Here is a 21,660-nt window from a genome sequence, read left to right on the forward strand (position 1 = left end):
AAAATATTTTATATTAAATTGAATTCTGTTTATAATTATCAAATTTTAATTTTCATATCAAATAGAAATATAACAATATTTAGGATGAACTCAGATATGATGGCACCAGAACTAATCTTCGCGGAGAAGGATAACATCATTTTACCTTGGAAGTAAACTTCTTAGGGTTCTTAATATGGTTCACTGATGGATCTAAAACTGCCCATGATACTGGATCAGGAGTTTTTGGGCAGACATGTAATTATCATAGATCTTGCAGCCTAGGTCAATATCCAACTGTGTTCCAGATTGAAGTTTTTGGATTGGTGGCCTGAATTGATGACCCAATTAGGTAAAGTGAATGTACTATTGGACATAAAATGTAAAATGGAAAAAGAGACTGTCACACAAATAGTATGCCATTACAATGTGCTGATATGAGGCAGCTAATCACTAATCTATAGAAGGTTGAACCAGAAGAGATCCTAAAAATATTTTATCTTCATTGAAACTACATGACTTATTAGAGTTTATTGGAGAAAACAAGGTATAGTACAAATGTTTTAAGGTCAAGTGTCTCACCTGAACTAAAAAAAAGAAGAGAAAAACACAAAATAAAATAAAATAAAGAAGGGGTACTGCTTGGGGTAAAAATGCACTATATAGGTATCAATATTATTTAATCAACTTAAAATATTACCGATGCTGTGTCAAGTATTTAAAATTGTCACTGATTGTCACTGTCTGACTGACAATGTGCTGACAATATTCTATTCGACTGAGTGCGTTGTAAGACAAAGATAGATTTGGAAAATACTACCACGTACATTGTGTTCATTTTTTTCTCGGATCCTGAAAAAACCAATAAATATTTTTGAAAAATTTAAACGCAGAATGAAAAACTAAATTATTACCTAGGGCCGAAAGTCCCTTAGAATAAATAAAAAGTTTATTTTGAATGAGAGATTTGAAATTAAAAATCACACTAAATTTTCTCTTAGTTTTTCACCCCTGTAACTTATTAAAATAAACATTATAAAAGTTCTCAGGAACTTTCGGCCCTCGCTAATAACGTAATCTTTCATTCTGCGTTTAATTTTTTCAAAAATACTTATTAGTTTTCTCAGGATTCGAAAAAAATGAATCCCCATTTGAATAGCATTGCAGCCGAAAATACGTACCCATCTCCTTAAATAAAATATTCTTCCTTACCGAAATAGAGTGTTTTATTACAAATATTCTAAAATGATTTTAGCCCATTGTTAAAGCACCTTTTAATATTTTTTGTTCAAACTAGACACATATTTTACGCATGTTAGGATACTCTAACTAGTGTTAAAACTTAGTTTTCCGCTGTTAACAGAGGCGAGCTGTAGGAATATAATATACTTCATTTTCGCCCCTTCACAATCTACGCCACTGTGGTAATAATCATTTCAGCATGTTTTTTTGATTCCTTGTTACTATTTACATAAATATCATCCCTGTGTCTCATTGCGATAGAGTAAGTAGTTTTCAAGTTATTTGCGTTTTAATGTTTTTTGATTCCTTGTTACTATTTACATAAATATCATCCCTTTGTCTCATTGCGATAGAGTAAGTAGTTTTCAAGTTATTTGCGTTTTAATGTTTATGTATTTTAACACAATCTTATTGAATGTACATAGTTTAAAATACATAGTCTTTAGTCTTAAAATACACAGTCAAAGGTGCTTTAACAATGGGATAAGATCATTTTTTAGAACATTTATAATAAAACACTCTGGATCTCGGTAAGAAAGAATATTTTATTTAAGTGTTTTGGGTTAAATCTTCGTATTTTGTGCTAGAGTTCTTAATGAAACACTCTGTGTACAAATATACACATTAAGTAGAAATATTATTTTCTAATAATTTTCTCTATTAATCAAAAATACGAATTGTTAAAAAGCATCTTCAGATATCATCCACTGCTGAACTCATAACCTACTAACATTCTCTGTGCAATGTCCGTGAATCAACTACCATACTGAAGACCTTGTAACGAAAGCCAACGAACGTCCTTGCAAAGAAAGTTATATAAACACGGAAACTGTATAAGTAGTACTATGCACTAAACATTTGCAACAACCACAACAGATTATATAAAACGGTACTTGCAGTACCACTGACCTCAACTTGTTACATAAAGGTTAAAAAGAGTTATTAATTTGTTAGACCAGTGATTTTGAATAGTTTTTCTACTCTGTATTAATTTTTGTGAGAATTAGGAAAAAAATTTAAAAATATTTAAAAATTATTGCCTCTGAAACAAGTGCGGTATGCCGCTATTCGCGATGTGCAAGTACTTGGAGGGGATACGAGAAACGATCGTGCGCAAATAGCGGAGAAATCTTGCAACTTTCTTAAATAATTCATATTGTCAATTGAAATTGTCAAATTGACGTATATTTCATACCTACTGTCATTGAAGAAGAAAAATTATATGTTGCTCACAATATTGATATGATATGAAATTATTATATAAAAGTATATTTAATTAATTGTATTTTGCTTGCAGTACTGCATTTTAATTTTTAATTATATTTACTACATACAATTGTTTACCTTTTAATAACATAACCCAAATCTTACTTTTTCTTTTTATAATTTTTTTTTTTGGGCTACGACCTTGACAATTATCCAGCAACCAGGACGAATATGAGTTCCGCGAAACTGAAGGCTTAACGTACCCTCCGAAGTACGATGAACGGCTCGTATCATTTTTAGAATGGTATTTGAAATAATAAACACCCGGTTGTCTGGCCTATAATAATGTGTATGCAATTGATGAGATAACGCCTAACCTGAACTTGGCTTTCCGATGAATGAATGAAAATGCGTAATCTGAAACTAATGGGAACTGTGCATGTATTATTTATTGTTGGAATTTATAAATTGATATACATTTAACCAGTTACCGAATGTCCTTACATTGACCGTCAAAAATATAAATGCTTGAAAACAAGAAATAATGATGCATATAATAATATACTTACAACACGTGTACTAATTAATTTATTCATTATTTTAATTATATACGAAGTAATGAAAATTAATTATTAGGTTTCAAACTACCTAATTCTTCGCAGTTTCTTGTCTTATAAATAATAAAAACATAGGGATCTAATACGAATAAATTAAAGACTCTATAATATACGAAGTGTATTTTCGAGTATCTTATATGTATGGTCGCCTAAGTGCACATTCAGAGGAGCTGCTTGGAGAATAGCAAAGTGGTTTTAGGTCTGGTCGATCAACAACAGACCAGATCTTTGTGTTAATATAAGGCAAATACTGAAAAAAAAACCAATGAGTTCAATATCGACACATACCATCTTTTCGTAGATTTTAAATCAGCCTATGATATTGTCCTAAGAAATAAATTGTATGAAGCCATGGATGAATTCCACATCCCTGATAAACTGATTAGATTGGTTAGTGCTACAACGCGTAAAGTCGTTTGCAAAGTCGAAATACAGGGAGAACAATCACAGGCGTTTGAAACAAATGTTGGGCTGCGACAGAGAGATGCGCTGGCGTGTTTCCTCTTCAACATAGCTCTGGAAAAGGCGGTCAGAGATGCACGAATAGACAACAGAGGAAATAATTTTATTAAATCATCCCAAATTTTGGCATATGCAGATAACGTGGACCTAGTTGCCCGCACAACACGCAAACTAGAAGAAATGTATACCACCTTCTCAAATGCCTAAAAAAATATGAGCCTGAAAGTAAACGAGGAGAAAACTAAGATGTTGGCATCAACACCCAACAATAGAGCCAGAAACATCGGTCACCAATTCACTGTTGATAACTCTACCTTTGAAGTGGTGGACAAATTCACATACTTAGTCTCCCTTGTCACCAAGGAGAACGTCATGACGGAAGAAATCAAGCGAAGGATAATCCTAGCGAACAAATGCTATTTTGGACTGAGTAGACATATGAGAAGCAGAAACAAACTTAAGCCAAAAAACAAAAATAACCATATACAAAACCCTTATACAACCAGTGTTGACATATGGATCGGAGACATAATCCATCTCCAAGGCAGATGAAAACCTTCTGCTTATATTTGAACGAAGGATCCTGAGAGGAATATTCGGTGGCATCTGTGAAAATGGTATTTGGAGGAGGAGGTACAACTACGAGGTATACCACAGATATAAACATATATTTGGTGGTAAAGACGTAGTATCTCTTATAAGAATAGGAAAACTAAGATGGGCAGGACATCTAGCAAGATCACAGCATAACAACCCTCCTAGAAGAATCCTTATGTCACAACCTGTGGTAAGTAGAAATAGGGGTAGGTAAAAACCTAGATGGAAGGATGGTGTAGATGAGGATGGGAGAAAAATAGTCGCAGCAAACTGGCAACGGTTGGCAATGGATAGGACTGACTGGCGTAATAGACTTGGAAAGGTCGAGGCTCTTTCATAGGGCTATAGCACCATTGATGATGATACACGAAGTAGTACTGGACGTCAGGGCCGGCAATATCGGGCCTGTAATGAATGCACCGCGGGCGGGCGCCCCTATTTGGGAGGCGCCAAAATGTGATATTTCGATAGTAAATTTAACCTGGAACAATTTTCCTGTAGACGTCTTTGTACCAAAAGTGCATAGAACTCACCCTAATTCACTCTGTGCCTAGGGACTAATTCACTAATACTCTGAGGTTTTTTAGTCAATAGCCTATAAGAAGAGGATCCCAAATTTGGAGACCAATGAACGAAAAAGACTTTATTTATTTGATGCCTTTTTGTAAATTTTAAAATTAATTAGTGTTTAATACAATCAAAATTTAACTCTCACGCACCAGTTGCACCTACAACTTCAGTGAGAAACTGAGTTTATTTTGTTATGTACAATTTATTTGCTACGAATAAACTCCATTATTATTATTGAAAATATTAATCCAAAGAAAAATATATGACAGAAGTACTCTTGGAAAAAGAAGAATATCCTAGTTCTTCTAAGAAGAGGACACGGTTTGACAATAATACAATGCTTTTTCAGGCTACTGTCACGAAAGTGCAAATAGGTATGATTGTCGCCAATTTCGCTAACGAAGCAGTACGTATAGAAATCGAAAAAAATTATAAATGTTAAATACTTGTTTCTAAAACCTGCGCCCTTTGCAAATTTATATAATTATTAAAAAATCAATGGGAAAATCCCAATAGTTGGCTGTATACCATAGTTTGAAAAACCAATACAGAAGTAAAAACTTCGAGATGTATTCTGGTATAAAATCGTTTATTTACAACTATAAAATGTCATGGATTGCAGAACGTTTTCGTTCTAAACAGAACATCTTCAGTGCCTAGAATGAAGTATTTCCACGTTAGTTTAAAGCAAAAGGTTAAAAATGTGACTGTTAAAATGAAAAATGTGGGAATACTTACATCCTGCCGAGTATTTTGAAACTAGCACACTGTAAATAGTGTTAACATCATCATATATGGTTTACATAATTACATATATTACATATATTACATTATGTAAACCATATATGATGATGTTAACACTATTTACAGTGTGCTAGTTTCAAAATACTCGGCAGGATGTAAGTATTCCCACATTTTTCATTTTAACAGTCACATTTTTAACCTTTTGCTTTAAACTAACGTGGAAATACTTCATTATAGGCACTGAAGATGTTCTGTTTAGAACGAAAACGTTCTGCAATCCATGACATTTTATAGTTTTAAATAAACGATTTTATACCAGAATACATCTCGAAGTTTTTACTTCTGTATTGGTTTTTTATATAATTATTATTTTAACCTTATATACTTACCCAAAATATAAAGCTTTCCTTCTAATTTCAATCGCTGAAAACCGGAAACATGTTATAGACCAGAGCGGATCTGTTTTGAGGTGGATGTGAGAGGTGGCATTCGGATTTTTGCAGAAAAAGTTAGGTGACAACTTCAATAATAATTATAATTCACTTATGCTCCTTCTCAAATATGCCCGGAACATTAATTAAAAAATTTAAATACTTAAAAATTTCGAAAAAAAACCGATTTTTGTCTAATTTCATTGTTTATAACTTTAAAACGATTCATTTTCGAACAAAGTTGTAGGGAAAGAAAATAACGATAGTTGAATTTTGTGTAATATACGACTGGTTTAAAATGTCTTAAATTATTACCCTTTCTGCAAAATAGCAATAAATACAAAATAAGGGGGCAAAGAAGACTGTTTTTATTCAATGCTTTTCAACCACTTTGGTTGCACTTAGAACCTTCATAGTTCGCTTAGAAAATTCTTACAACATACTTAAACCATCCACCAAGTTTCATTAAAATCGACCTAATGGATTTTGCATAATAATTTTGCAATCTAATTTTTTTTTTAAGTTCAAATTTTTTAAAAACTTTCTGAACAAAAAGTAGACAATTTAGAAGTTTGCTAATTTTTTTACATATAAAGAGATTCTCTATCTATCTAATTCACTTTATATAATTAAAATCGGATTAATTAAGCGGCCCCAGCACTGTTTTAAAGTTATAAACAATGTTTTGGCTTATAAACAAATACAGTGAGGACGTTTGAGTTGGAATAGATTCATTTTCTGGAGAATGAGCGACTGTGGAGATAAATCCCGAAACAGATCGATTTGTATTTTTAAATTATAATTTTTTGCCATCAATATCATACTAGTGACGTCATCCATCTGGGTGTGATGACGTAATCTAAATATTGGAATTAATTTACTTCAATTTTTGTTTTACTTCAAACCCTGTATAAATAATTATGTTAATGTTTATATTAGTGAATACAAAATTGAATAGCCTTTGGATTGAGCTATTACACGGCACCTATTCCCATTTAAAAAAATCATCGATTACGCCATCACGCCCAGATGGTTGACGTCACTAGTATGATATATATACCAAAAAATTAGAATTTAAAAATAAAAATCGACCTGTTTCGGGATTTATCTCCAGAGACGCCTATTCTCGAGAAAATGAATTTATGCCAACGCAAACGCCCTCACTGTATTTGTTTACAAGCCAAAAAATTGTTTATAACTTTAAAACAGTGCAGAGGCCGCTTAAATAATCCGATTTTAATTTTGTAAAGTGTATTAGATAGGTAGATAACCTCTTTATATGTAAAAAAATTAGCAAACTTCTAAATGGTCTACTTTTTCATAAGAAAGTTTTTAAAAAATTTGAACTTTTTTAAAAAAATTTATATTGCAAAATTATTGTGCCAAATTTGGTAGATTTAAGTATGTTGTAAGAATTTTCTAAGCGAATTACGAAAGTTCTAAGTGCAACCAAAGTGGTTGAAAAACATTGAATAAAAACAGGCTTATTTTGCTCCCTTATTTGGTGTTTATTGCTATTTTGCAGAAAGGGTAATAATTTAGCACAGTTTTAACTAGTCGTTTATCATACAAAATGCAATTATCTATATTTTATTTCCCTACGAATTTATTCCAAAATGAATGGTTTTAAAGTTATAAGCAAAGAAAGTAAAAAAAATCGATGTTTTTGGAAATTTTAAAATATTTTAATTTTTTTATTAATGTTCCGGGAATATTTGAGAAGGAGCAAAGTCGATTATAATTACTGAAGTTGTCACCTAACTTTATCTGCAAAAATCCGAATGCCACCTCGCACATCCAAAAATAGACATTTTTTCACAGATCCGCCCTAGTCTATTAGTATAACATTACATAAAAAAAATAATTTGTTAACCTTGGCTAAACTATTATTCTTGTTCTCATGATCATTTTTCAGTGCGTCACAGTTTTTCGATTTCTCTCTAATGCATTAAGTTTGATGAGACGGAAAAAGCGGTAGCTCCGTGATTAAACACAAAAATAATGCAGCATTACAATGGTTATATACATAAGATGTCTATTCCTAACCTACGTTTGATTCGTTGATATTTAGAATACGCGTTATTTCTAGCAAATCAAATATACGTATTACGAACATTTGACGAAAACTTCGTCCATTTTGGCCATTTTTTAGAAGTGTCAAAGAGTCAGTGATGGTTATTATTCAGGTCAGTATTTTGTGTACCTGTCATTTTGAAATTTCGAATTCGACTTCCCTTGTGTTTCACAACGTTTTTGTGCATTATTTTGTGTTTTGCTTTAGAATTTAGTTCGTTAAAAGTTAGTTTTGTATTTTGGTTTAGAATTTAATTCGTTATAGTAGTTAGTTTATACTCTAGATCATTATGCAAGAGAAATATTCATAGTAAGGAGACGTAACTCATGGCTGAAGAACCTTAGGAACTGGTTTGGATGTATAACAATGAATTATTTAGAGCCGCGGTTTCAGAAATAAAAATCGCTCTGATGATTACCAACTTTTGAAGCGGATACAGCGCCTAGAGAAGAAGATAAAAACACAATGTATGGATAGTTTTGTGTCATTTTTTAATGTTTCCATATTTATAAATTTAATTAACAATATTATTTATTTCTTAATTTTGTTCCCCTTTATAAAAAATACCTACATGTTAACATATTGTGTAAAAATTAAATCTACTAAATTACTAATTAGTTTAATTCCCCAAGCTTTTCACCTATGGCTAAGTACGATTCGGGCATCTGTCAGATTCGTCAATAATTACATGAAATAAGTCTCGACACACCCAATACAGTATATGACGTCATAATTAATGACGCACTGAAAAATGATCATGAGAACAAGAATATCAATTAAAAATGTCAGTTTATTATGCTAATTGTAACGATAAAGAGACAACATAATGACGTATGCAACTCAAAATGCAATATTGTATATTGTATTTATTATTTATTATTGTATTTAATGTCACATTAGTAGTGACGTGAACAATAATAAGTCAGCATCTTATTAAACATTAACTACAATACAGTGATGAGTGAGCTAATAACTGGCAAAATATCGGGTATGACGGAAAACATAATACGTTGTTAAATAAAAAGAGATGAAACTAGTAGAGGTGGGAAATTATAGATAGGAACCTATAAATTTACATTACATTGATAGTTTCCCACCTTTAGCCGTATCGGTGTCAAAATGACACATAAAATTCTTCTGTCGCAGGGCACTTGTCAAACTCCTCCGATGCGTCTAAAGTTAGGAAACTGTCAATATAATGTAAATTCATAGGTCTCTATTTATAAAAGCTTTCGTACCTTGGGCATAGTATGAGAAATGTGGAAAACTATGGCAGAGTAATGGTAAATGTACCAGAAAAAACGTAAACAAATGTCTATGAATATTTTTGGGTTTCTGTTTAGAAATTTCTTTATTCTTCGCAGAAAACGTTTGTAATCATTCGACATTTCCCATAGGTTCTGTTTGAACTTTGATATCTATTATTCTCTAGGTGTGTAAAAACAAATAGATTAACGTGTTCCTAAATTTTAGCATAATTTTCTTCTAAAGATGTTGGCAATCTTCTGTGCCTATCTTCTAGAGATGTTGTCGACCACATTGACCCATCTTATTCTATTAACAGCGACTCGAAATAGATCAGTTGACTAGAGATGTTGAAAAAGTATCTATTCGTTACAAAGTACTCGTTACTTACGAATACCGAAAGTAACGATTACTATACAGAGAGGCAACTCGTTACTTTGATTACATTGATTACTCTGATTACTTCGTTACTTCGTACCAATCGTATCAGAGCGAGTAAGACTATTGTATCTACAACCAGTACACTTGATTACTTTCTACCAATCGTATCCCAGCGAGTAAAAACAGATCGGTGAAGGTCGTTGTTACATCGGAATACCTACTAAGAAATACGATTCTCGATATGATTACGGGTACACAAATACAAAAGTAACAAAAGTAATCACTAATGTAATGTGAAAAATCATGCGAAAATTGTTAATAAAATTATAAGATAATCCCAGCGCTGGCGAAAACAGTAAGACAGTTTAAAAAATGCCTACATATAGGCCCCAGGTCGACTCAGCCTGAATAAAATGAGTACCTTTGGTAAATCCACGGGTAATAATAGATACTATGTATGATATAGAAGACTGCTATAATCTCAAAGCCGCGTCAGCGGTATAAAACTGGAGACTATTATCTGCTGGTTAACGAGCAGTGTTAATTTTGACAAAATCGAACTATTACTGATAACCTCATTGGTTCAGAATATGAAATTCTTGAATATTTTGTCTATAATTGAACAGAACAGAACAAGATAATGGAATGACATGAAGAACAACTTTAGAAAGATGAACATAGGGTGAACATAATAAAGGAGGAAGAAGCATAGAGAAATATCAGAATTTTTTTCTATTGAATCATTAAAATCTATAAAATCATTAAAAAAAGTTAGTCCCTAAACAATTAGCTAATACCAGTTAATAAATTTCGTTACACAGATGATGTGGTAAGTGAAAAACACGTTGGCAGTACTCTAAAAACTTCAAGAATTTAGAGGGCCTTTCAAAAGCTCAAAATGCTTTACTCAAAAATTAGGCTAAGACCAACTATTGCCATATCACTACAGATTTGTAATTTATAGTATTAATCTATTAATCTAACTAGTAACCTGTAGTGTGAATGACTGATGTACGTAAAATATTGTTTTATTTCAGCATCTTATGAGTGGTTGGTTCTGGGACTACAGTTTCCGGTGTCAGCCAATAGACTACTCGACTGACTCTAAAGCTTTAAGGGTAAGTTAATATTTAAATGCATTTTTATTTTTGTTTTAAACTAATTTTAATAAACGTTAGTTAACCTATAAATGTTATGGTTTTTTCTGTCAGTTAGTTGGCAGAAAAACGTAAGATCTTGAATGGGTTGCATGTGAGAGTTCATTTTAAATGAAGTAAAATCAGACTTACTCTTAACCTTTATTATAACTTCCGACAACCGGTTTCGCTCTTTAAAATATGTAGAGCATCTTCAGGTCAAAGGTAACAAGTTACAAAATGATTCGGATACAAGGAGCTACTAACTCAGTATTCATTTTCATGATGTTACATTAAATACTCGCCCCACTCTTTGATCCGAACGTTGTCAATCTTACATTTACTAAGAAATAGAATTCTTTTAATAGTTATAAATAAAATAAAAAACAATACCTTTTAATACATAGAAATAAAATCTTTAAAATCAACACACAATAAAATTGTATATATATGTCATTCACTATTTTTAACTACACAAACATAATAACAAGCACAGATTTGTTGGTTGTTTTACACCAACTATCTCATCACCCTCAAGAATTCCCAAATCCCATAAATTTATTTACCTTTGCTGCATCCTCCGTCTATTCCACCATATCCCGTTAACATAACTTTAACAGAAACATCATGAAAATGAATACTGAATTAGTAGCTCCTTGTATCCGAATCATTTTGTAACTTGTTACCTTTGACCTGAAGATACTCTACATATTTTAAAGAGCGAAACCGGTCGTCGGAAGTTATAATAAAGACTGAGAGTAAGTCTGACTTTTACTTCATTTAAAAACGTAAGACTTACAAGTTATTGATAGTTTTAAATCTCCCTTCTATGGCATTACCAGTCGGGCCATGATATCCCCCAGCATCCATGCCAAGCATCCCTTTCCTTTGCTGCTCTCATTCAGTTATCCATATTCAATATGTCTTTAGTACCGGTTCTAACTCCGTCTCTTTTCCTTGGTGTTCCTACTGACCGCCGTCCCACAATAGTTCAGGAATCAGTTCAGGGTCATAACAGACTTCCTTACTGGACATGCACCAGTCAAAGAACACCGCATACAATGGAGCAGTTTCAGTCAAACTACTCCTGAGCTGCAAACTGAGCACCTGAAATAATCAGCCATAACTTACATGATTGCAGGCGGCAAACATTTTTTTAAACTCCAATGGTACTATGGTGGTTCCCTACCTAAAATAGTTATCATAAAGGAATTGAAAAGGCACTATACTATAAGTATATAACACAGTCAAATTCACAACATTTTCTACAACCATTTGGACTACCCCTGTCCTAACTATAAGCCAACTCGGTACACAATGAGCGCTTCACAACAGACATTTTCCATAAAAAAGACCCTAGGTTAGATAACAAGACGTCGATGCAAACTGAAAGAAATGTTTGTTGCAAAAAACTGGAAGATAAAGTAAATATTTAAGTAACATAATTCTAAGCTAGGAATATTAACTAACTGACACTCATCCAACCGATCATGACATGCGGGTCAGAAGCATGAACTATTTTCAAAACATAAATATGCAAATGATTTGCTCAACTTCGATCAAACAAAAGATTTTGAGATGTTTTTAAATCGGTTAAAACGACATCTGACGAAGGTAATATAACGTAAAGGTCCAGAATAAATGTAAAGCACTTAGTAGTTGGTAAAGACAAATGCGCAAAAACAGATAAATAAAAATCTGTCAAGAGGCAACGAACGAACACTATTCTTTCAGGTGAACTCCATTATTGCTGCGTGTCTGCGTGTGGAAAGTAGGAATAGGAGTAAGCAAGACTGAAGTAGAAAATTAAAAGATATAAGTAGGTTTGGTCTGGTACAGATGAATTACCTAGCGAGCTGATAAAGTTGGTCAACGAGAAAAATCCGGACATAATAGTAGAACTGTTCAACGCTATCTATACTACGGGAATCATTCCTAGAGAAATTTTGACATCAGCATTTGTGAACCAAGTTGACAAAAGAAAGTAAATGCCAAAGAATGCAGTGACTATCGAACCATAAGCTTAATGTCACATACCTTGAAAATTCTGCTGAAAATTGTCCACGCCAGAATACACTCTAAACTGGAGCTAGATATTAGTGACACTCAGTATGGGTTCCGCAATGGTATGGGTACCAGAGAGGCATTATTCTCCTTCAACGTGATGACACAGAGATGCTTGGATGTTAACCGTCCTCTTTACGTCTGTTTTGTAGACAACAAGAAAGCGTTTGATAAAGTAAAACATGATCGACTCATGGAATTTCTAAAAACTAAAAACCTAGATGAAAGAGATTTAAGACTAATAACACACCTCTATTACACAATCAGCGAGCAATAGTAAGAATTGAAAAAGAAATATCTGAAGAAATGGAAATAAAGAGAGGAGTCCGGCAAGGCTGCATACTATCACCTCTATTATTTAACGCTTATTCTGAAGAGGTAATGCGAGAAACTCTGGAAGATGAAACAGTCGGCATAAGAGTAAAGGGAGTCTTAGTTAACAACATCAGATATGCAGATGATACAGTAATAATAGCCGATAGTTTACAAGACCTGCAAAGACTCATGAGTATAATAGTAAGGTGTAGTAGGGAGCACGGACTCTCAATATCAAAAAGACGAAGTTTATGAAAATTAGTAAAAACAACCATAATACTAACGAAATCTTGATAGTAGAGGGCCAGCAGATCGAAAGTTAAAAAAGTAGACTTACCTAGGAACACTTATGTATAACAGAAAATAATGACTACACTGCAGAAATCAAAGTCAGAATCGAAAAAGCACGTTCTAATTTTATGAAAATGAAAAAGGTCCTATGTAGCAAAGATTTAACATTAGCTCTTAAAGTACGCCTAACAAAGTGTTACGTATACAGTGTACTATACTATGGAGTAGAATCATGGACGTTAAATGTAGAGACAATGAGACGACTTAACGCCTTTGAAATGTGGACCTATAGAAGAATTATGAGGGTTTCCTGGGTAGATAGATTTACGAACAATGAAGTACTGAGAAGAATAGGTAAAGAGAAGGAAGTTGAACTTACAATTAAAAAAGAAAGCTACAGTATCTCGGACATGTGATGCGGGGCGAAAAGTATGGCATCCTGCGACTCATAATGCAAGGAAAGATAGATGGCAGAAAAAGCATCGGAAGAAGACGAATTTCATGGCCGAAGGACCTGAGAGAACGGTTTGGATGCAGCTCAAAACAACTATTTAGAGCTACTGCCTCAAAAATTAAAGTAGCTATGATGATTGCCAACCTCCGTAACGGAGATGACACCTGAAGAAGAAGAAGGAGGTTTGGTACAGAAAATAGTCAGTATTGGACCATATCATTATTTTCTATTAAATTGCATTTAATAGTAACAGCAGAGAGCAAAAACGCTAAGGATGATTGACATTTGAGCTGATTATTCAAAAATTGAAGATGAGTTTTGTAGCGAAATAGTCGTAATTAGGGGTCGCTAACTTCTTGAAAATTTCAAGATCTTGTCTTGATTTCAAGGTATTGGACTCTGGTATTGGATTCTATAGAGTATTCTGGGATTTATTAAAGTAGTTAGCTTTAAATATTTGTTCAAATTTTTGTACTGCCTCTGATTATAGAAGCTTTTCCCAAGATGAACAGGAAAATGCCTCTACTTTATGGCGAGGATTCAAAATAACAACAATACAGTATATCCAATTAGTTTTGTTATAGTGTTTCAGTATTTTATCTCTCGCAGCTTGAATGCAGTAAATTAATTGTTCATCAGTAGCGTCTCTATCAATTTAATTATTAAGTTGATGAGCCCATATTCCCAGCTTGTCCAAAAGTAAATTTACTTCAATTACCACCAATGGGAGCGTGCAATATTTTCCCCTTCGAGAATTGAAGATTGAAGAAAGTGTTTTAAACCTTCTCAGATACTGAAAAAATTTACTGTTTATAACCATTCTTTATCTAACATTTTCCAATTATTTAGATTTTGGTTGTTGCCACAAAATATAGCTTTAAGCATTTTTTACACTTAAGCCCCATGTTAGCATCTCGAAAGTTGAATGCCATCTTGTAGACACATCTAGTTCTAGCATAGTCATCTTACAATTTATGGCCTCGCTAGCACTGTCAAGTTTAAGTTGCATTTGCCTGAGTTTTTGATTTGTTTTACAAGGTATTTCAAGATCTTGAAATTTCTTGAGACAAGACAAGATATAAGATGTCAAGAAAACGTCAAGACAAGATTTTTTTAAATTTCTTGATTTTTTCTTAAGACAAGACAAGAAGTTGTTGTCAAGACAAGAATTCTTGTCTTGTCGACCCCTAGTCGTAAAATTATTATTGATAACAATTATTTATGTCATTGATAATAATTAGTTTAAATTTTGTAGATGGCGAATTTGTGTTGGTGGTACTATATTTCCAAACTAACAGAGTTTGCAGATACGCTATTTTTTATCTTAAGGAAGAAAAATAACCAGGTGACGTTCTTGCATGTGTACCATCACAGTTTAACGCCAATAGAAACGTGGGTGCTCGTCAGATTTTTGGCAGGTATGTATTATGGATGGGAATCATAAAAGAATTTATTTTTTAATACTTTTTGGTGTTATATTACTTTTTATGTGTACTATATGCATTTTGCTTCTTTTCTTTCTATTCGTATTTGATCATTTTTTATGCTGTAAAAAATAAAAAATACATATATAGAAAATAGTTTTAAGTCCGACACTCCTTTGTACACGCGAAACATATGTGATAAACCAAACACAAGAAGAAACAATAAATATATGGGAAACGAAAATATTAAGACGAATGTTTGGACGTATTAAGAGGGGGAAGTAAATAGAAAAATAACCTTGGTATCTGCAGAGCTGCGATATCAGAAGTTGTAAAAGCATAAGACTGAGATGGTTAAGACATGCAGAAAGAATGAAAGAAGAAATAAAAATAAAAATATTGATAAATACAGAGATGTGTGACAAAAGTCGGTTGTCAAAAAAATGGTTAGAGGAAGCCAAAACACATACTTCTTTAATGGTATCTCTTTTGCAAGTTTTGCCTGGACAAACGCCGAAGCAGGGTCCTTCCACCTTTGGTAGGCTACTACTAGGCACCAGCAAAGGACACGAGAAGAGGTCTCCTCCGTGTCGTCTTATAGACTACGACCATGTTCTAAGACTATTAGTCCAATTAGATATAAGTAGGCGCCGAATCGCCAATGAGCTACCGACGACCAAAGGGTATCTCCTATGGTTAAGTAGAAGGAGTTAAGCTTTGAGACTTCTTGAAGAGCCCGATTTATAGAAGTCTAGCCCCTTTCACACCCCCCATTGATAACCCAAGAGTTCTTAAATCTCCGGGAGGGAAGCATCTTGATATTACTACTGCCAATATTAAATAAATCACGGTTTCTGGTCCCAGAGGCAGTATGAACGAGTTCCATCTTGCAATGACATTGGTCTACTCTTTTCCCTTTATATCCTAGTATTCTGGTACCCATATCAAACTGAGATTGTTGGTTAACACAGCCCAACTATAGTTATTTTGCACTATAGAACTATTTTGGAGCTAATTTTGGTTGTTTCCATGACCTTTCGAGCTTCGTAACTCAGAGTCAGAGTAGATGTCGCCAAGTGTAAGCCAACAATCCCTTGAGTACATACTAAGATAGCGAAAATCTCAGCCTGAAAGACTGATGTATAGGAACCAAAACCCAATAACTCCACAACTCTCCAGCGCCACAATAGTATACTACAGCGTCTCCCCACTCATCCAACCTGAGCCCAACTGTAAACCAGACTAGCTAATTACGTCGAAGCAGTGCTGATTCGCGTTCTACTCACCCATCACAACCAGAACAGAGTGCTTTCCGGAGAAGGAGTGTGTGAAGTTAAAGTGAGAGGGAATTTTGTTTTGTACCTTAAATTAACTAAACCCTTGAAAAATACTAAACAAACAGTCAAATAATTTTTCCTCGAACTGAACCATAAGCTGTATAGTAGCGTAAAAAGTTTACCCGTTGTACTTCCTTCTCAAATCAACTTGATACAAGTTTTGATAAACAAACCGATTAAAATGAAATTAATGTGAAAATATGGTACAATTTATGAATTATTAATTAATAATATCATCATAATTAATGGTGCTATAGTCCTATGAAAGAGCATCGACCTTCCCAAGTCTATTACGCCAGTCAGTCCTATCCATTGCCGACCGTTGCCAGTTTGCTGCGCCTATTTTTCTCCCATCCTCATCTACACCATCCTTCCATCTAAGTTTTGGCCTACCCCTATTTCTACTTCCCACAGGTTGTGACATAAGGATTCTTCTAGGAGGGTTGTTATGCTGTGATCTTGCTAGATGTCCTGCTTATCTTAGTCTTCCTATTCTTATAAGAGATACTATGTCTTTACCACCAAATATATGTTTATATCTGTGGTATACCTCGTAGTTGTACCTCCTCTTTAAATACCATTTTCACAGATGCCACCGAATATTCCTCTCAGGATCCTTTGTTCAAATATAAGCAGAAAGTTTTCATCTGCCTTGGAGATGGTCCATGTCTCCGATCCATATGTCAACACTGGTTGTATAAGGGTTTTGTATATGGTTATTTTTGTTTTTTGGCTTAAGTTTGTTTCTGCTTCTCATATGTCTACTCAGTCCAAAATAGCATTTGTTCGTTAGGATTATCCTTCGCTTGATTTCTTCCGTCATGATGTTCTCCTTGGTGATCAGGAACCCTAAGTATGTGAATTTGTTCACCACTTCACAGGTAGAGTTTTCAACAGTGAATTGGTGACCGATGTTTCTGGCTCTATTGTTGAGTGTTGATGCCAACATCTTAGTTTTCTCCTCGTTTACTTTCAGGCCCATATTTTTTGAGGCATTTGAGAAGGTGGTATACATTTCTTCTAGTTTGCGTGTTGTGCGGGCAACTAGGTCCACGTCATCTGCATATGCCAAAATTTGGAATGATTTATTAAAAATATTTCCTCTGTTGTCTATTCGTGCATCTCTGACCGCCTTTTCCAGAGCTATGTTGAAGAGGAGACACGCCAGCGCACCTCCCTGTCGCAGCCCAACATTTGTTTCAAACGCCTGTGACTGTTCACCCTGTATTTCGACTTTGCAAACGACTTTACGCATTGTAGCCTTAACCAATCTTATCAGTTTATCAGGGATGTGGAATTCATCCATGGCTTCATACAATTGATTTCTTAGGACACTATCATAGGCCAATTTAAAATCTACGAAAAGATGGTATGTGTCGATATTGAATTCATTGGTTTTTCCAGTATTTGCCTTAGCACAAAGATCCGGTCTGTCGTTGATCGACCAGGCCTAAAACCACTTTTATATTCTCCAAGCAGCTCCTCTGAATGTGCACTTAGGCGACCATATTAGATACTCGAAAATATTTTGTAAGCTGTATTAAGGAGGGTTATTCCCCTATAGTTTCTACATTCCAATTGATCACCCTTTTTGTGTAGCTGGCAAAAGATTCAAATGCACCACTCTTCCGGGATTTGTTCCTCATTCAAGCCTCTCAGTATTATTTTATATATTTGATTAGTCAGAGTAGCTCCTCCATATTTAATAAGTTCCGCGGATATACCATCACTTCCTGGAGATTTATTATTTTTTACGTGTTTTATTGCATCCTGTAATTCTTGAATTGATGGAGGCTCTAATGGTGTATTGTTGGTTGCTCTTGGGTTTGGTTGATTTGGATTTTCTACTTCGATGGTAAGTAGTTCTTTATAGTGTTCCACCCACCTTTTCAATATTTCTTCTTTTGTATTGAGTTTGTGCCCCTCCTTATCTTTACATAGTCTTGGCCTTGGTTTGAATTACTTTCTTGCTCCATTAAAGGTTTCCATAACCTTTAGAGCTGCGTAACTCAGAGTCAGAGTAGATGTCGCCAAGTGTAAGCCAACAATCCTTTGAGTACATACTAAGATAGCGAAAATCTCAGCCTGAAATACTGATGTATAGGAACCAAAACCCTACTAACTCCACAACTCTCCAACCCCACAATAGTATACCACAGCGTCTCCCCACTCATCCAGCCTGAGCCCAACTGTAAACCAGACTAGCTAATTACGTCGAAGCAGTGCTGATTCGCGTTCTACTCACCCATCACAATCAGAACAGAGTGCTTTCCGGAGGAGTGTCTGAAGTTAAAGTGAGAGGGAATTCTGTCTTGTACCTTAAAATTAACTAAACCCTTTAAAAATACTAAACAAACAGTCATAGTATATTACATACCTAGCGGGAAAGTACTCTATTTCAGCCGAGCGGCAAGGTAGTTTAAACTACAGACGCGAGGCTAGAATGAGTTCCCGCGAGGTTTGTATACTATTTTACTCACAATCGGTTAGTAGTTTATGGATTTCTAATACTTACAATCTACCAATAATAATTTCGTTTCAAATATCTGTATCCATTTTCATTATGTGATAAGATGAATTATTTTAAGTAACCTGTGATATCGTTGCTAGGTAACAAAACAAGTTTGTTGAATCTGACATTTAGGCGATACACGCCGCCATTAATTGTACATATTGTAACGTGATTAGTGTAATTACTTCTAATTACAATAAAACTAGCGGTTCGTAATTTATATACGACTTTATTTATATAAGTCACAGACGAATTTATCTTATACACTAAACTTATTCACAACATATGCCCGTATTTATACCCAGTTGTTATTCTGGAACAATCGACTCCCATCTCGAGCTATCGGCTTGTTCCGCCTACGTGACGTACCTTCCAGAATTCTCCGGCGAGGCCTAGCACATCCGATTACGTCATTCTCGAGGTGTTTACTGTTATACGGGGATCGGCCAAGATTTCTCTTCCGCTACACTGCTCCCCTCTTAAGATCTGAGCGTCTCGATCAGCAACTCTAAATGAAGGCCCAGGATGGCGGAATCTACACGACTCTCCAGCTCTGCATACACCCTTCAAGAAGAAATAACAGTCTACTGTCTTTGAAGGGTACGACATCTTCGAGTTCATGCAACACACAGTGATTTGTACACCAGTTCCTCTGAAGACCACTTCAAGCATGCTTCTCACAATCTTCCAATCCAGATTTTCTACTGCATGGCCTATTTTTGGTAAAGCCAAATTTTTGATGTCATAATTACACACGATTTTCTTCAAATTAGTTAGAACACGCCATATGTTCTCGTAGCTTGGCGTGTCCGTATAAGACTTTCTGGTCACCATATACAGCAAAGATCGAGGACCATCTTCCAATCGCAGTACTCTTCCAATTTTAGGCTGCTGATTTCTTAACTCGTCCAGGCGGCCGAACTTTCTATTGAATACGGACGATATTCCTTTAGTCATCTCGAGGTCTTGGGCAACACAGTGGGCCAGAGAGACGTTTTCTGGAACACCAAACAGATCTTGCTGAACTTCTGTGGTCACGCCGAATCTAGCACTCTTTCTCGCTGCGTAATTTGACATAAATTGATTAAAACTTGGCTGTGCGACATCTTTCATCTCCTGTTGGAGGACTCGTGCTTCTTCTGTTTCATTTGAGCCAGCATATGGTGCAAGACGATTTATGTGAATAACTTTTGGTTTACCGTTTGGCAACTTCTTAATTCTATATATTACGTCATTTATTTTCTTCTTAACTTCATATGGACCTTCCCATTGTCTTTGCAGTTTAGGACATAAGCCTCGACGACGTTGCGGATTATAAAGCCAGACAAGATCACCTACTTCGAAGCTTTCATTCTTGCATCGAGAATCATATTGATCTTTCATTCTGTCACTGGCTATCTGGATGTGTTGTCGGGCAAGTTCATGAATGTTGTTCATTCGTAATTTCAGGCGGTCAACGTAGTCTTCGCCTGCAACATGTTCCTCGGAAGGTCCGCAGCCAAACTCTAGGTCGCAGGGCAACCGAACTTCACGACCCAACATCAGGCAGGTTGGTGTTTGACCTGTAGTTTCATTTACGGCCGAGCGGTAGGCCATCAGGAATAAATGAATGTGTTGGTCCCAATCTCGCTGATGTTCAGATACAACTTTGGACAAGTGTTTACCCATCGTTCGGTTCATCCTCTCGACCATCCCATCTGATTGAGGATGCAGGGGTGTTGTTCTGGTCTTATTGGCACCAATCAATTTACAAACGTTTTGGAAAAGAGCTGACTCAAAGTTTCGCCCTTGGTCGGAGTGGATCTCCAAGGGAACACCAAATCGGCTGAAGAATTCTTTAACAAGTACCTCTGCAACGGTAGCAGCTTCTTGATTTGGTAATGCATAGGCCTCGGTCCATTTCGTAAAATAATCCATGGCTACCAGGATGTATTTATTTCCAGCATCAGTTTCTGGAAATGGACCTGCAATATCGATTGCTACTCTTTCCATAGGACTGCCAACATTGTACTGTCTCATGGGTGCTCTCTTTTTACCAACTGGACCATTACCGGATGCACACAGTTCACATTTCTGGCACCATCTTCTTACATCATCTTTACAGTTCACCCAATAGAACCGTTCTCGAACCTTTTGCAGAGTCTTCGTAATACCAAAGTGTCCACCTGATGTACCGTCATGCAACTGACGCAATACTTCTGACACTTTACTTTTAGGTACAATCAACTGAAGCTTAGATTCTGTACCATCATCGTTCTCAAAGGTTCTGTACAGAAGATCATCTTTTAGTATCAGGCAATTCCATTGGCTCCAGTAGGCCTTGACTTCCGGACTACATGCACTAATGTTTTGCCAACTAGGTCTCTCACCTCGACGCATCCAATCCAATACTCTTTTTATACATGGATCGTCTTCTTGGGCTTCTTGTAACTGTTGTGGCTGCCATTGCTCATTAACGACGGTAGTTCGTCTCACAGGGCAAAGCTGTTCATCTACTTTAAGCCGGTGATTACAACTTTCACTGCATTTCCGTATCGAGGAAGCATCTGTATTTGAACCAACTCTTCCAGCCCTCTTCA

General features: G+C 35.1%; 1 protein-coding gene across 2 annotated transcripts in view; it reads left to right on the forward strand.

Moving 5' to 3' along the window:
• The window catches only part of LOC126881677 (elongation of very long chain fatty acids protein AAEL008004), a 210,744-nt gene that overhangs the window by 120,939 nt on the left and 68,145 nt on the right, over nucleotides 1–21,660 (forward strand). For both annotated transcript variants that reach the window (XM_050646079.1, XM_050646078.1), the window contains exons 4-5: nucleotides 10,586–10,666; nucleotides 15,064–15,226. In XM_050646079.1, the coding sequence (XP_050502036.1) occupies nucleotides 10,586–10,666; nucleotides 15,064–15,226 (244 nt within the window). The remainder of the gene's footprint in view (nucleotides 1–10,585; nucleotides 10,667–15,063; nucleotides 15,227–21,660) is intronic.

Source organism: Diabrotica virgifera, chromosome 3, assembly GCF_917563875.1.
Source record: "Diabrotica virgifera virgifera chromosome 3, PGI_DIABVI_V3a".
Taxonomy (NCBI): domain Eukaryota; kingdom Metazoa; phylum Arthropoda; class Insecta; order Coleoptera; family Chrysomelidae; genus Diabrotica; species Diabrotica virgifera.